This window comes from Babylonia areolata, chromosome 30 (genome assembly GCF_041734735.1).
Source record: "Babylonia areolata isolate BAREFJ2019XMU chromosome 30, ASM4173473v1, whole genome shotgun sequence".
Classification (NCBI taxonomy): Eukaryota; Metazoa; Mollusca; class Gastropoda; order Neogastropoda; family Buccinidae; genus Babylonia; species Babylonia areolata.
The window spans coordinates 8,315,399-8,333,373 of NC_134905.1; the positions used below are offsets into that span (position 1 = coordinate 8,315,399).

At 44.5% G+C, this 17,975-nt stretch overlaps 1 protein-coding gene across 1 annotated transcript; it reads right to left on the reverse strand.

Annotated features, from left to right (window-relative positions):
* Positions 1 to 205: 205 nt before the first annotated feature.
* On the reverse strand, positions 206 to 17,850 carry LOC143275339 (mediator of RNA polymerase II transcription subunit 4-like). The gene is made up of 6 exons (XM_076579367.1): positions 17,728 to 17,850; positions 15,388 to 15,509; positions 9,738 to 9,853; positions 8,715 to 8,859; positions 5,763 to 5,882; positions 206 to 886 (listed from the first exon to the last, which is right to left on the reverse strand). Exons 1-6 carry the CDS (start codon positions 17,790 to 17,792, stop codon positions 657 to 659), a joined length of 798 nt encoding a protein of 265 aa, XP_076435482.1. The 5' UTR covers positions 17,793 to 17,850; the 3' UTR covers positions 206 to 656.
* Between the last annotated feature and the right edge of the window lie 125 nt (positions 17,851 to 17,975).

Genomic DNA, 17,975 nt, shown 5'->3' on the forward strand with positions numbered 1-17,975 from the left:
TCATTCCTTTGAGCACCGAGTTTTCAAATGACAAATAAATTAAATCTCAACACTAGCACAAAATATGATACATGATTTCAATTAACCAGACATTTGAAGACCATAAATACACCACTGCAATTTTGGGTAAAGTATGATCACCGGTAATAAGCACACAATGGTTCCATCTGTCACAAAAATTTCCACAACATAATTCTCTTTCCACACACAAGCATGTAAATCAAAGCTCACACACATCTTCAGATTCATGAAATTCCATGAGTAATCACTTCCGTTAAAAACAACCAGCATCACACACATGCACACACAGACTGCCTGCCTGCCTCGCGTACACCAAGAACAGCTTGCCAGCTGTGCTTATGCTGCCTTTGACAATGCTTATGCTGCCTTTAACAAAGTAGTTTGTGCACCTTTCTTCTCTCAGTCAACATTTATCTAAACGAACAATTCATCACTAGGGGAAACATCCCTTTCATGACTAAATTTCAGGACAATTTCATCCAATACTACAACATGACGAAGAACATTCATGATCAAATAACTTGAATCTCAGCCTCACCCTAAGCACACACACACACAAAAAAAAACCTTGTGTAAACAGACAAGCGAAATGTTCCTTTCCCTCCTCACCAACATGTCCTAAAACCCAAGGCCCATCACTCTTCTTCACTGGAACTGCTGCTGGAAGAGCCGCTGGGTACGACCTTCACATCCTCGTTCTTCCGCAGGCCCAGGAGGCCATTGTGTGACCCCATGGGGGTCAAGGTCATGGCCACTTCCTGGGCCGGTTGCCATGACAGCGAGCTGCCCATGACAGGCATAGCACCCCTGCTTCCTCCTCCTTGCGTGGACGGCATGCCAGGCCCGACCCCAGCCATGTTTGGGTCTGGAACAGATTTGTCAGTGTTAACCCTGGGGAGTGCATTGTTAGACTTCATATCCAGTAGGATTTTGGGGGCGTACGTGCTGTGTCGTTAACCTAGTCTCTAGCAGTTTTTTTTTTGTTTTTTTTTTTAAATAAAAAAATTATAAAATGCTTAACTGCACAGATCTGATGTATGAATGCTACGAATCAGTTTTGTGATGATCAGATCTTTTTAGTCAACATCAACGTAAACGTGACAAAAGAGAACAAAATAAACAAATTTATCAAAATAAAGGTTTACTCCAGACTTTCAACACATACTGAGCACTCCTAAACTTGACCACAGGAGGGGCGGATCTTAACGACCCACTGACTACCAACTGGGATTGGGCACCGCCCACAGTTATAACCAGATGGACCAAATAATCCTGTAGCTGACTGCAAGATGCACTGAAGTGAATGTATGCAGCGTGGCACTTATCAGACCACCTGGCTTTATCAAGTTTATGCCACAATGGGGATCAGCTCTCATTTCTTTCTGTTATTTCCTTCCTGCTCATGACGTAACTGGGTTAACGACAACAGGTGTCAGTTGTTGGGTGCATGTGTGTGACCTAGTAATGTCTGTGTCTGGATTTGTTGGATTTTTCAGGTGAAGGGTATACATGAGCTGTGTATGTGTCAGAATCAAATCAAAAATATGTTATTGGTCCACATGGAAATCGATTTGTGCAATTCCATGATCATTATAGACACAAATTGATCATGCATACCATTATATAAACAAAAAACCACTAACTGTTAAAGACTGAAACCACACACACACAGAATTTACAGATAGGTTTTGCTTTTAGTTGTTCATGTTTTTTGTGGGGTGCAAGGGGTAGTTGTTGGGTGTGAGCGTATGAGAAAGTCTGCAGCGTATAAGTGTGTTGGTGTACAGTCAGACTGCTGAACCGTGTGTTTTCCAGTGTGTGAGTATATGGGTCACTCTCCAAAAACTGGGGTGCCATTTTTGTGTGACATTGGTCACCAAAAATGAAAACGCTTCAATCTTCAATGTAAAACTGGTATTACTATGAAGTACGTCAGCTGGATATATCCATGTCAACCAGATGATAACTAACCAACCTGCCATTGTTTGCTGGGCAGGTTGGGGGGTGGGGGGGGGGAGGGAGTGAGTGTTAAGGCATGCAGTTATCGCTGATGTAACACAGAATGCAAAGTCAATCCAAAACATAACACATTTAAATTACCTGTATTCAGATTGTTTATTACCTAATGTTACAAAATGACTCCATTATAAACATAGTATTTACCAAAAAATATTTGAAAAATAGTTTTGATAACTTACTATGTCTTTATTTACTATGACACTTAACATATGGCCTGACCTTAACCTTTTTCTTCACGCTGAAAAGAACATATGGCCTGACCTTAACCTGTTTCTTCACACTGAAAAGAACATATGGCCTGACCTTAACCTGTTTCTTCACACTGAAAAGAACATATGGCCTGACCTTAACCTGTTTCTTCACGCTGAAAAGAACATATGGCCTGACCTTAACCTGTTTCTTCACGCTGAAAAGAACATATGGCCTGACCTTAACCTGTTTCTTCACGCTGAAAAGAACATATGGCCTGACCTTAACCTGTTTCTTCACGCTGAAAAGAACATATGGCCTGACCTTAACCTGTTTCTTCACGCTGAAAAGAACATATGGCCTGACCTTAACCTGTTTCTTCACGCTGAAAAGAACATGGCCTGACCTTAAACTTTTTCTTCACGCTGAAAAGATTGTTGGGTTTTCTTCCAATCATCGTTTTATGCGTAAGTTCACATTGTAAGAGGTTATGTAAATAACTAAAATGATAAGAAAAACCTTCCGATAAGTTTGAGCTGTCAAGCGTTCTTATCTCCGCCATAACATGGTAACCAGTGACACTGAGTAGTACAAGTGACATCACCTTCTCATACTATTTTAAAACTGAAAGTGAACAAATGTTCTCATTTTTTATTCTTGTGAAAATTGAACACTGTTTTTAAGACTCATTCATACTTTCAACAATTCCGAAAATCCAAATTGGAAAAAAGTATTAAAAAAAAAAAAAAATTTAAATATATATATTATTTAACCACCACCACATAAATGCAAAAATAATAACAGATAAAGAAAACTATTTCAAACGGAATAAAAAAAACTCAGAAAATGAAGAGAAATGCAATGTTTAAAGTAAACACATATGAGAATGTTTGAAATGTATTGCCATGCAGTCCCTGCAAAGAGGACTAATATCAAAGATGGAAAATTGGGAAAAAAATGGATATTGTAATGAAGTAAACCATACAAACAATGACATCACACACATGCAAAACGAACAAGCCAAAGGGGTGGGAGTGGGGGAGGGGCACAGGAATCGGGATTCAAACCAGCTGTGGAGAGAAATAAAAACAGGATCAAGTATCAACACACACAAATGTCTGGATATATGAAACTGTACCACAGTCACTGCAATGCAGAATGATATCAAAGTCTTTCATTAAAAGCGAAGGCAATACCACGTCCCTGAACAAGAGCAGGTGGGTCCACAACTTTCACCACCTGATTGAACCCAATCCAGCCTTCGGTCGTCCAGACATACCGATCTGTGTGGAGGGGCTTATCCCCCATAAAATAGACGAGCATTTCCTGAGCTATTGGGTCAACCCTCATCACTTTGCCGAAGTATCTGATTGTTCTTTTTCCTTTTTCTGTCAGGAAACTGGAAATAATGAAGTCATTCACTCTTGCTGGAGCAACCTGCTCTTCTGGGTCAGACAGGTCAGAGCCATCCTGTGATTCTGGGTCAGAGTGATCCTGTGGTTCTGGGTCAGCTTGGATGGCATCGAGATCCTGTGGTTCTGGGTCAGCTTGGATGGCATCGAGATCCTGTGGTTCTGGGTCAGCTTGGATGACAGAGGGATCCTGTGGTTCTGGGTCAGCTTGGATGACAGAGGGATCCTGTGGTTCTGGGTCAGCTTGGATGGCATCGAGATCCTGTGGTTCTGGGTCAGCTTGGATGACAGAGGGATCCTGTGGTTCTGGGTCAGCTTGGATGACAGAGGGATCCTGTGGTTCTGGGTCAGCTTGGATGGCATCGAGATCCTGTGGTTCTGGGTCAGCTTGGATGACAGGGGGATCCTGTGGTTCTGGGTCAGCTTGGATGGCATCAAGATCCTGTGGTTCTGGGTCAGCTTGGATGGCATCGAGATCCTGTGGTTCTGGGTCAGCTTGGATGGCATTGAGATCCTGTGGTTCTGGGTCAGCTTGGATGACAGGGGGATCCTGTTGTGTTGGGAACCCAGAAGAATCCTGCTGAGCCCAGGGAAATCCTGATGTGTTAGAATCACTGGGGAGGTATTCTGATGAGCTGGAAGAACAGCTGGATTCTGACATGCTGGGAACGTAGGGGGACATAGGGGGAACCTGCCATGCTGGAAGCGCGGGCAGATCTTGACGTGCTGGGAGTGCAGGGAGATCTTGACTTGGTGGGAGCACAGGGAGATCCTGATGTGCTGGGAGCTCAGGGGGAACCTGCCGTGCTAGGAGCGCAATGGGATCAACAGGGCCACCGTGATGCACAGGAAGAAAGACATCTCTCTTCCACCCACCATGTGCACACTGATACACACACCAACTCCAGCGACACAGGTTTGGCAGAAACAAGACAGCTCCCTTGCATGTAAAACATTCCGCTGTACACACCTCACTGTACAGAGCTGCCTTGTGTCTCAACCTTCTGATCTACCTGCCCCTTACTCTACACACCTCACTGTACAGAGCTGCCTTGTGTCTCAACCTTCTGATCTACCTGCCCCTTACTCTACACACCTCACTGTAAGGAGCTGCCTTGTGTCTCAACCTTCTGATCTACCTGCCCCTTACTCTACACACCTCACTGTACAGAGCTGCCTTGTGTCTCCACCTTCTGATCTACCTGCCCCTTACTCTACACACCTCACTGTACAGAGCTGCCTTGTGTCTCAACCTTCTGATCTACCTGCCCCTTACTCTACACACCTCACTGTACAGAGCTGCCTTGTGTCTCAACCTTCTGATCTACCTGCCCCTTACTCTACACACCTCACTGTACAGAGCTGCCTTGTGTCTCCACCTTCTGATCTACCTGCCCCTTACTCCACACACCTCACTGTACAGAGCTGCCTTGTGTCTCAACCTTCTGATCTACCTGCCCCTTACTCTACACACCTCACTGTAAGGAGCTGCCTTGTGTCTCAACCTTCTGATCTACCTGCCCCTTACCCTCTGGATCTTCCTCCCTCTCCACCCAGAATGTGGTGCTGCTGTCCGGCTGCTTTCAGTGCAGTAATCCTACAGATCCTGTGCACCAGCAACGACAGCAGCACCTGACCTGACAGCATTTGCAGCACTGTGTTTTACAACAGCACAGTGCCCATCAGAGGGCCTCTTTCCATGTCTGGAACCAAAGAAATGTCTTTCCCATTGCAGGCAAAGTCAGACATGGCACAGGTGAGGGACCCTTGCCTTGGTACTTGGCAACACAACCAGCAGTCCACTGCACCACATGATCAACCAAACCCCTTTTCTCTCACAGATGGTTCATGGCCAGTTTTGTGAAGCATTGCACATTGAACTTATCATCACTAATGAAGATCAATGACTGTTGTTGTTGCTCCACAGAGCAGGACATTGGTAATACAATGACTGTGGGGTGGATTTCAAACTTGATCTTTTTTTTATAAAATGCATATCAGACTCACCTTCTTACACACACTGCCTACAACTCGAGTAACCACACACACCCATACCCCCACCCACACACACCATACAACCTCTGCACACTTCCAAATGAGCACAAGCAATGTCAAGGTTACCTGCAGGCGCCTGCGCCTGAGTGGCATGCTGAGAATACTGCGGGTCGTTGGCTTTGGCAGCCATTCCAAGCCAGCCCTGTCTCATCTCCAGATCAGTTGGGTAAGGTCTGCGTGGGTCCCCTGCATCACATTTCAGTTCAATTCCATTTTACTTCTTAGCAGTATTATCACTTATATAGCAGAGTGGTGACAAAGTTTCCGCCTAGGATTAGGAAGCAAGAGAATCTGAGCGAACTGCATCGATTCTCCCACTCACCAGTATTCTGTCCACCTCCACTAGACCTTTGTTGGTCTGGATGCAAAGTCATTCAGATGAGATGATAAACGGAGGTCCTGTGAGTAGCATGCAGTTAGCACACTAATTTAAAAGAACCAATGGCAACAAAGGGTTATCTCTGGGAAAATCTGTATTTGCAGGTTGCACTGCCCTGCACTGCACTCTCCATGAGGAGAGCAACTTGAATTTCACACAGAGAAATTACACCTGTTGTGACAAAATGTAATACAAACAACTTCATACGTGGGGCAGGAAAATGGTTCGAATCCAGAAAAGTGGGGAGCCACAGAAGGCCCCCAGTGTGGGGATCCAGAGGGCAACACTGCTAGTGGGGGTCAGAGAGATACTGGAGAAAAACTGGAAATCCCTGGGCCAAAAATACCATGAGAATGCACAGTACTCATCACTGCCATTGGAACAGCAGGGATGTGCCATTTAATGTTCTTTCTTTCCTGCTTTTTTTTTTTGCAACAAAATGTCAAGGGCTAAAGGAAAAATATTACTGATCTCCATTGTATCTCCATTTTAACAGAGACATACAACATTACTCACTAGCTACTGCACAATAGCTTTTGTCAACAAAGTGTCATGGGTTCAAGCTGAACTAGTGATGAAAAATTGAAAACCACAAGGCAAATGAAAAATACAAAAACAAAGAAAAATTAGAAGGAAAAAAAAGGTAGTGCCTGTTTGCCACTTGCCAGTATCTGTGCCAGGTGTGTCAGCTTTGGACCCCTCACAAACAGCAATGAGTTTTCTGCAATGAAGCTGCACACACCACCTTTCAGGACAGCCACCCAGTTTGTTTCAGACAAAGGTACAACTTGTTCTGCTCCAGGAAGTGTATGTCTTATTTTGCATCAGCATGAGCGACAGATGAGTGTCATCTTTTGCAAGGCCACTCAGAGCTTTTTTCCCACTGCTGCCATACTGAAGGACATGATTGCACACAACACACAATGTTACACACGGTGCATGGACTTTGCACAGCCAACATACAAAACTTCACTCCAGTGTGTCTTTCTCCTTCACCCACCTCCACTTATTTTCCACATGTCTGTCAACTTCTTTGGCTTCTGAGGCCTTCACGTTGAATTCAAAGATGGTGATCAACTGTCTATGACATGGGGGATAACATACTTACTAGAACACTTACAATGAGCAGTGAAATGAACCTCAGATGAACCAGACAAAATAAAAGCCAAAATTCAAACATGTATTCTTGCTGCTCATCTCAACACTGCAATGTATAAACAGTGAGCATCCATGTTTTGTTGTTTTTTAAAACATGTGTCCCACCTTTAGTTTTTAGCTCTCTCTTTATTTCCATTTTCAACTGTAAGCATTTTTTTTTTCTTTTTCTTTCTTTTTTTCTCTAGTTCAACTTCTCTGTTTCTCTCTCACTTCTGACTCAAAACAGTTAATACCCGTGTCAATTCTTTTGCGTTTGTGAGCTGTAACTCCCACACTGGTTCATATACACACAAGAGCGGTTTCATGTGTATAAATGTTTTTACCCTGCCATGTAGGCAGCCACATTCTGTTTTCAGAGGTGTAGCAGTGTAAATAAACTTGGAATGTAAATCAACACTGAGGCGCTGTGGCAGAATCGGTCAGACATTGGACTTCTGACCCAGTGACCAGGGCTCAAGGTCCTACTCTGGCCTGGTGTTGGGTCTTTTGGGAAGGCACTTTACTCACGTTTCCCTCACTCCACACACGTGTTAACGGGCATCCAACATCAGCTGGGGAAAAGGAGAGGACTGGGCCCCACCTTCCTATGTTGAGACCTCGATACTGGATATAAATTCACTGCCACAACCACCACAGAACAAGGCGGTGATGGGACCTTTAACCTAATCAAGTCTGAATGCCCTGATCTACCATGAACACACAGGTACGGTCAGCCTTTTACAGCCATTTAGGCAGTGAATTTGCACCCACTTTGCCTTGGGTTAAGCACAGGAAGGCGGGGTCCAATCCTCTCCTGTTTTAACCTTTCCTGACCTAAGATCGATACCCATTCACATCTACACAAAGACAGTAGAAGAGGGAGCTTTTCCGAGGAACAAACAACACCAAGGTTCGAATTTAACTTTTTTTTTTTTTTAAGTGCCAGTCAGGCACTCTGGACAAAACATTTGAGTGCCCAGTTGTGGTTTTGGGTGCCAGCATAATAAAATGAAATAAAATCTTTGAGTTATAATTTGCATTTGCGTTGATGTTTGGAAAACCTCATTCAAAATGTCCACACGTCTGAACCCTATGGGACTGTTCTTTTAACACTGGAGATGGGAAACATCGTTCGTCGCTAATGCAGCATGAATGTCAACATCCGGTCACAAACGCACAAAGATGCTGCTCCTGTGAAACGAGCTGCAGCAGGCAACACTTTGCATTTCGACTGACCGCGTTTGAGCGTGCTTTCTTGGTGTGTCTTTTAATTCATTTTCTTTCGCATCTATCAATTTTTGAGTGCTACCAAAAGATCTGTGTGCCCTAGCTAACCTTTTGTAGCATTTGCACCCGGGTACCCGCTTAATTCAAACCCTGCAATACCATGCTGAAGCACAGCCTTCAACCTCCATCAGTGGTAAACACTGAATCACAAGTCCAATGCCAAACCAATTCTGCTATGGTGCCTCTGAACAACACAGACACAGACAAAAACCAACCTGGTGCCCAAGTGATGGGGGCAGCGGCAGCATTACTGGCGGAGATGCGATGGGCAAATTTGATGATCTCTTCTGAGGGAATGGGGTTCTCATTGGCCTGGTGGACCGACTTCAGCTTCTGCTTCGCTTGATAGACGGACGTGGACTGTACACCACACACACACACAACCATGAAGAGTGTTACTGATTGCATTACAAATAACTCACATCTTAAAAATTCAAAGCTATTAACACACTTTCTTCCTGTCAGGTCCAGTGAGTTAGCAATGGTCTGGGTGCTAACTGCTGATCTTTCACTAGTTTCATACCAAGCAAAATGTCCAAACAAATTCTCTGAGAGAACGGAGAACAAAATAAAGTGCCCCTTGTAAAGTCTTTAATTTTCGTGTCATGTGTGGGGTTTTTTGTGTGTGTGTGTTTTGTTTTTTTTGTTTGTTTTTTATTCAAGGAAATATATTTAGAGAGGCAAACAACATTCAAGCAGTTTAGAAAAAATAACTCAAAAGTGGGAATGGCTATGAACCTTTTCCACTGAGACCATGAGAGCAATCCCAACTTCACAAAGAAAAGTCTGCTGTGATGAGAAAAGTATGAAATGTACTGAAAGACATGAAAGACAATTTGTAGAGCTGAATAGCATAACTCACACTCACATGGGAACAGACAAGCACATGCTGTTCCTGACCATAAGTATGACTGATTGATATACACTTATTCAGTCAATCAGTGACATGCAAGTTTAAATCGGAGCACAAAAGAACAATTAACACACTCACCACATTCACTTGTTTCATGAAATGCTTGCAGTGTTGTGCATATCATAGGCGTACAGGAAATATAACCCTATTGCATGAGTAAAGAAGTGCAGAAGACCATATAACTACAATGGTCAGTTTACCACCTGTTCCCTCATTTAGTCTATTAGTGATTTCTGGCCATGTAGAACAGCTTCTTTTCAGTTAACTTACTATGTATGATCTATCATGTACATACTTATAAGACAGCAAAAACAACAGTGCTTACCATGCCCATTTCTAAAGATTTCAAAGTTCTTTGAAGCTTCTTGATCTCATAGTCTTGTCTGGCCAACACCCGTTCGCACGCATCTATCTCCTCCTGAATCTTGGCTTGTTCCTCAGCTGAAAATCATATGTAAAATGCCATGATTAAAGGAAAAAGGCAATTTTCAAACTTTCTGTGCAACTCATATTTTTTAAAGCAAATGATAATAGGCTAATCCACACTTGTAAACATTTACCTAGATATTCAAAAGGAAGTGGTATGTGTGTGTGTGTGTGTGTGTGTGTGTGTGTGTGTGTGTGTGTGTGTGTGTGTGTGTGTGTGTGTGTGCATTTTCTTCTTTGTTTTATTTGGAGCAAATCTAACACTAAAAACTAAAAAGACTAATCTGTGATTGTATTTGTGATGGTGGTGTCTTTTAATGTTTTATGTTTTACTCCTAGTCAAAGTTCTTTTCCTCCCCAAATGCATCCATTCAATGGATGCAGGCTTCAACAGTAACACACACACATTTCTAAAGATCAAATACACTGAAACCGTCTCATAGTCATAATCTGTTAAATAAAAAGTTATTTTATGCAGTACAAATTATTAACAAAAAATACTATACACATTTGCAAGCTTTCCCAATGGCAACTCTTTTTTTTTCTTTTAACCCTTTCGCTGCCAGGAAAATAAGATTTAAGTGAAATCTATTTGCCAGGGTTTTCTTCCCAAAAAACAGGTATAAATTTTCCAAAAATTCTGTGCTCTTATTGGAGAAAGACCCATAAAAGTATATATTTTCTGAAAGGTAAATGAATAAAGAATACAAAACACATGCTATTTTCCCATCTTATATATTTTTAGTGACATGCTGTTGTTTTGAAATCAGTGTTTTGTTTTTTGTCACATTTTCAACTTGTTCATTACAAACATTAGTCAGGTAATTTGCACAAAAACATATTTTCTGGACAAATGGATATCTGCAAACACAAAATCATACTAGAACAACCACAATATATATATATTTTTTAAGAGATAGATACACAATACATTGTGACTTCTCCAAGTGATAAGATGGATGTGAGGCCACGCCCCCTCAGTCTCCACCCCCCCTCCTCCTCACCCCTCTCACACGGTCACTTGATTCAGTTCTCATCAGACCGCGTTGGCTGCGTGCCAAGAATATCGCTCTGCTGCTAATTCGGTCATCTTCTGTCGACTGCTAACATCTGTACAGCCGGCATCACTCACTGACAGTCGCATCTTGGCCGCTCTCTTGATTGCTCCCTTTATTTTCTATCAGATCGTCCTATAAATGTTCATCTCTATCTTCTCCTTCAAATTTACGCTTCAATTCTTTCTGAGCATCAGCTAAAGAAAGAAATCATGGTTGATTTAGTTCGTCACGATCGCATGTCTTGAGCACGGCGTCAGTCCGACATTTTGTTGAGCGAGCGAGGAGAGAAGTCAGGCAAACACTTGGACAGTGACCCCACCAAAATGTTCAAATAAAGGACTGCTTCATGACATAGATGGGGTTTCTAGCTATGAATAGAATCTAGAGAGATTCCCCAGGCTAAAGCTACCACTATTTTTGCCAAGGAAGTGAATGCAAACCAGGGAAAAGTCAGAATATTTCGATGAGTTATCTCGTCATGCAGGCAGCGAAGCATACATGCTTGCCATGACGAGTTATCTCGTCATGCAGGCAGCCTAGGGGTTAATGCAGGGATTTCAATTTACAGACACAACATTGTTCCTTGTTCTTTTCGTTACATGTCCAGTATCCGTTTCCATCTCCAGTCATCTTGACCTTGTCTTGCCACTGGATACAGACGGTCTCGGACAGGAGAGTGAGGTCGACGGTGCGCAACTCCTCCTCACTATAAACAAAGTCATCGCGCAAGTCATCAGTCATCCTTCATCCCATACCATCATTTTCCCCAAGCCCTGTGGTGACAGGCGAGCGACGAAGTGACAGGTGTGGGTACGCTGGCAGTCGTAGCCGCGGACCTGCACACAGGCGGCTCAGGCCATAGGGTCATTTTTCACCGACTGGAGCAGCGGTGGAGATCGGCAGCCCCCTAAGCGACTGAGCAGCCTTCTTCAGGACAGCACTGCTCACCTCCATGGCACCCTACTCAAGCGGTCGACACACAAAAGAAAGAAAGAAAAAAAAAAACAAGCAGCACCCCATTGACCATTGCCACATGGAACGTGCATACGCTTCTGGACAGAGGCAACTCAGACAGACCACAGAGACGCACAGCACTCATTGCGAGTGAACTAGCCAGGTACAACATCGACATCGCTGCCTTAAGTGAGACCAGACTGGCAGAAGAAGGCGAACTCTGTGAGCGAGGCGCGGGCTACACCTTCTTTTGGGGTGGTCGCGGACCTGAAGAGAGACGTGAGGCTGGAGTTGGCTTTGCAGTGAAGACAACCCTCGTTGGCAAGCTGGCTGCCCCCCCGAAAGGAGTGAACGATCACCTGATGACAATAAAACTCCCTTTATGCAACGGGAAGAAGTTTACCACCATTGTCAGCGCCTACGTGCCCACCATGACCAACCTGGATGAGATCAAGGACAAGTTCTAAGAGGACCTGAATGCTGTCATCACCACTGTTCCCAACGCAGATAAGCTCATCATTCTTGGCGACTTTAACCTGAGAGTTGGCTGCGACAGCACCTCCTGGGAAGGCGTGATTGGGAAGCATGGGGTTGGCAACTGTAACAGCAATGGTAACTACTTCTCCAGACATGTGCCGAGCACGACCTTCTTATCACAAACACCATCTTCTGCCTCCCTACCCGTAACAGGACATCATGGATGCATCCTCGCTCTGGGCATTGGCATCTCATCGACTTTGTCATCGTCAGGAAGAGGGACAGGCAGGACGTACGAGTCACGAGGGCCATGTGCGGCACTGAGTACTGGACAGACTACTGCCTTGTCTCCAAACTCAACCTCCACATCCAGCCCAAGAGACGGCCTCAGGGCATGAAAGCACCCAAACGCCTGAATGTCAACAAGCTGGAGCAAGGCAACATCAAGCAGAGCTTTGCTGACACCCTGGAGGAACGCCTTGAGTCCACCGTGCTGGACAACCAGAAAGTGGAGGCAGCATGGGGTGCACTGCATGAGACAGTGTACAACACTGCCATGGAGTGCCTGGGGCCTTCTGCCAGGAAGCACAAAGACTGGTTTGATGAGAACTGCACTGAGACCAAGCAGCTGCTGGAAGACAAACGCCAAGCCTACAGAGACCACATTGAAGATCCCAAGTCACAGTCAAAGAAAGACATACTGAAGAGCACACGCAGCACCATCCAGCTGAAGCTGCGGCAGATGCAGAATTCCTGGTTGAGCAACAAAGCTGATGAGATCCAGGACTTTGCAGACAGGAACGACATGAAGAACTTCTATAACTGTCTGAAAGATGTCTACGGTCCCACCACCTCCAGATCTGCTCCACTCCTCAGTGCTGATGGTTCTACCCTAATCACTGACAAGGACAGGATCCTAGAGAGATGGGCTGAACACTTTGACAGCGTACTGAACCACCCTTCTACCATCAATGATGAAGCCATCGACCGACTCCCCCAGGTGCCAGTCAGTGAGTCGTTGAGTGCCAGTCAGTGAGTCGTTGGATGTCATTCCAACTTTAGAGGAGACCCAGAAAGCTATCTGCTATCCAATGGCAAAGCCCCTGGCTCAGACTCCATTCCAGCTGAGGTCTACAAAGAAGGTGGTATGGCACTGACTGAGAAGCTTCATCAGCTGTTCCAGCTCATCTGGCAGCATGAGGCGGTTCCACAGGACTTCAAAGGCGCTTCCATCATACACCTGTACAAGCGCAAAGGAAATCATCAGGCCTGTGACAACTATCATGGAATATCTCTGCTGTCCGTCGCAAGCAAGACTGAACAGAGTGCTACTCAACAGTCTCATAACGCACCTTGAGCGAGGTCTCCTACCAGAGAGCCAGTGTGGCTTCCGGAAAGAACGCAGGACTATCGACATGGTGTTTGCTGCCAGGCAGCTCCAGGAGAAGTGTCAGGAACAGAACACCGACCTTTACTCCACCTATGTCGATCTGACCAAGGCCTTCGATACTGTTAGTAGAGATGGCCTTTGGAGAATCATGGCGAAGTACGGATGTCCCAGAAAGTTCATCACCATCATACAGCAACTACACGATGGGATGCTGGCCCGAGTCCAAGACAACGGAGAGACTTCAGAACCATTCCCTGTCTCCAACGGAGTCAAGCGAGGGTGTGTTCTTGCCCCAACCCTGTTCAGTCTCATGTTTTCAGCCATGCTGACAGATGTCTTCAGAGACGCTGACGTAGGCATTGGCATCAGGTACCGCACAGATGGCTCACTCTTCAACTGCAGGAGGCTTCAAGCAAAAACCAAGGTGAGGACAGACACCGTCAACGACCTCCTGTTTGCTGATGACTGCACTCTCAACGCTGCCTCCGAAGCTGACATGCAACACAGTGTCGACAAGTTCTCTGCTGCCTGTGACAACTTTGGCCTCACAATCAGCACAAAGAAGACTGAGGTGATGCACCAGCCAGCTCCAGGAAAGCCTTACGTTGAACCAAACATCTTCATCAACAGGCAACGACTGAACGCGGTGGACAAGTTCACATACCTGGGCAGTACACTCTCTTGCACAGTTGTCATCGATGACGAGGTGAATGCCAGACTTGCCAAAGCAAGCGCTGCCTTCGGCAGACTCCATAAGAACGTTTGGAACAGGAGAGGCATCACCCTGGAGACAAAGCTCAAAGTATACAAGGCCATAGTTCTCACCACACTGCTCTATGGATGTGAATCATGGACAGTCTACAAACGCCATGCCAAAAAGCTGAACCACTTCCACGCCACCAGCCTCAGAAAACTTCTCGGCATAAAGTGGCAAGAGAAGATCCCTGACACAGAGGGAGGTGCTCACTCGTGCAAACTTGCCCAACATCTACACCATCTTGATGCTGACCCAGCTGCGCTGGGCAGGCCATATAGTTCACATGCCAGACCACCGGCTCCCCAAGAAACTGCTGTACGGCGAACTCCAACATGGCAAGCACTCCCATGGAGGCCAAAAGAAGCGCTTCAAAGACACTCTGAAAGCTTCTCTGAAGGCCTTCAACATCAGCCACGACACATGGGAGCTGAATGCAATGGACAGACCAAATTGGCGTTCAGCTGTCCACAAAGGCGCCAAATCCTGTGAGGCCAACAGAATCGCTGCAGCAGAGCAACGCAGAAAAGGCCAGGAAAAGCAGTGCCAGCAAGTCCCCGACAGCCGCCACGATCCTCTGTCCACACTGCGTCAGAACCTTCCGGGCGCGGATCAGTCATTTGCGCACCCACAGAGCCCAACCCACCCACCCCCAGGAAGACTAGATGGTCCTCATCGATCCCGACAGACGAACCACACATGACCAGTATCAACTTGCTGATGACTGCCGTGGTTGATGCATGCTGGTTTTTCTCTTGTCTCCAAAACCCACTGCATTCTGACATGGATACATGTTTGACATGCATATTTGATCTGCATTCATGTACACACAAAGGGGATTCAGGAGCTAGCAGGTCTGCACATGGTGACCTGGGAGATGGGAACATTTACTTCAACAACACATTCTTTGACAGACCTTCCTTCCGGAGAGCCTGGATTTCTGCGTCTTTCTCAATGAGCAGCTCCATTAAACTGTCAGTGTCGGCACCATCAGTCTTCTGTTGATCTTTGGGGACGCTCATCCTTTCCACCAATTCCCTGTCAACATGTGAACATGGTAGCTGGTACATCAAACTTTTGACATCTTTTTTTTTTTTATAACCTTAATCCTTTCTTTTGTTTATCTTTATTTTTCCCCTTAAATCATGAAAAGGAAATAAGAAAAATGTTTTGTTTTTACTTTTGGTAAGTAAAATGTTGAACAGATCTCAAAGCAGAATAACAAAAAAAGTAAGCATCGTATCGAGATGAGCTTGATTTTTTTATTGAGTCTGATGCACTCTAAACGAATGACATCAATGTAAGATGGTCACAACGGCTATAAAATCCACATTTCTTCCCTTCGACTCCTCTGTGTGACTAGCAGAGTAGACATCCACACCTTGTTCTGAACACTTGGGTAGGTATGCTTAATTGCGAACAGTGTAATTGTGATTGGTTCATGTATCAGTCCACTTCGAAGCTTGTAACCACACACGTTTCACAATTTCACATCTGCTTCAACCTCGCTCTGATACCTTATTGAATATCCATTTCCAAGAACCAGCCAAACATATAACAAACGTCCTCTGAAAATAAAAAAATCAAAGGAAACAAGCTGCAGGACTTGAACATAGACACAGTTTAAAATAGCCGATTTGATTGGATATCTTGAATCAGTTGTGCATTACCAGTACTGGGAGAATTCAAGAATGTTCATGACAGATCAGAACATCAGTTTTGACAGGAATCTCCAAAACAGTAGTTTGCAGTCAGACCACAGGGTATTTTGATCTGAATCCATTTGCAAACAATGCTGCACAGTTACTGACTGTTCTCAAAAGTGTGTGTGCGTGGTGTGTGTGTTTAAATGTGTACTTGTAGTTGTATGTGTGTGTGCATGTCTGATCAAAGTTGTAGGACTTGAACATAGACACAGTTTAAAATAGCCAATTTGATTGGATATTTTGAATCAGTTGTGCATTACCATTTGCAAACAATGCTGCAGTTACTGACTGTTTTCAAAAGTGTGTGTGGGTTGTGTGTGTGTTTAAATGTGTACTTGTAGTTGTATGTGTGTGTGCATGTCTGATCAAATTCAAAACCAACAATACAACACTGGTGCGATGTTCCAATATGTTATGTCTAATGAGTTCAAGACCTGCTTCTGTTTTAACTGTCCACATGTATCCAAAACTCATCAGTCGCAATTAGACTTGCCTGTCCACATTTACCCTCAGGCAACCCTGCTATTTCAGTATGTAGTTGTTTCGCCCATTGTCAGTTCCCCCCACTGCCACTTTGCCCTAGTCAGTTCACCACCTTTGTCATCTTTTCACCCCTCAATTGCCTGTTTATTTCGGTACAGTGCTCTGTTCCTCCAACAAAGACAAAAACAGATTGTACTTTTTACAGTTTAAAAAATGCCTTTATTTATGTACATAGTTACACACAGTGTTACGAGTTTCTGCTATTAACCTTCTTACTCATTAATATGGCTATTAATTCTATTTACCTTTTCCAAACCTGTGGATACAACTTTTACAATCCACTTACAGCCCTTCAATTTTGATCAGTCCTTACCAGTATAATCTCATTAACCTTCTTTTGCAACTTCTTGTTGATCATCTGACCCATTATTCCATGCCTCTTGTCTCCTTGACTCTAGAATTATGTTGCATTGTATGGATCTTGGCTAAACAGTATTTCATGTGTACTTCGTCACCCGTTTCAGTTTTCTCAGTTTCTGTGTTCTTAGCCATGGACATTCCCTGTTCTGGCTATTCCTACCACCAGCTTTCCGCAAATTCAAAGAATACTATACACAAAGGTTTACATTTTATTAGCTGGTTGGTGACGAAACGGACTACCGAACGGGGGTGAAACGACCTGTGGTATGGGGGCGAACTGGCCGGTTCGCAGGCGAACTGGGAGCAAACCGACATGGCAGCGAAACGACTGTAAACCGCTTTCACGGTGCAACCAGTCGAGAGAAAGCCTTCAAAAACAGAAGAGCGACATTTGACAATCATACAACCTGTTATCTGTACAATACACACGTTGAGTAGTTGGTCGCCTCGACTGAATCGTTCGCAATTAAGCCTGCCTAACTTACTCATTCTGTCTTTGGGGAAAACACTTGTCACAAACTGAAGCAAAACGAACATGGACTGATGGAGTTATAATTCTCGCAGCATGGGCATGTCCGTTATATAGAAAATTATGATTTACATTATTGTTTAGAATGAACAGTGTAGTAAATCAAGCTACCACTTACATTGTGATCATCTCCATGTCGTCAATGGCACGATGTAGCCGCGTCCGTGTGCTCTCAGCTGCCATTCTTCCCTGTCCTGCTTGTGAACTGCTCTCTGTGGTGTACACTGCGTGAACTGTTGCTTTCCTTTGTACACAACGAATTAAATAGTCCGCGGCAAATAAACTTCCGGTTTATAATGTCTTTTTATTAAAACGTATCAAAATGTAAATGGAATTGGAGAAGTTGTAGCACGCACACACACGAAC

Excerpts from the sequence above, each read along its gene's own strand:
- LOC143275339 (XM_076579367.1), bottom strand. The coding sequence starts at position 17,792 with ATGGCAGCTGAGAGCACACGGACGCGGCTACATCGTGCCATTGACGAC. Across the intron at positions 15,510-17,727 it reads GACATGGAGATGATCACAAT|GGAATTGGTGGAAAGGATGA; the intron begins GTAAGTGGTAGC and ends ACATGTTGACAG. Across the intron at positions 5,883-8,714 it reads CCCCATCACTTGGGCACCAG|GGGACCCACGCAGACCTTAC; the intron begins GTTGGTTTTTGT and ends AATGTGATGCAG.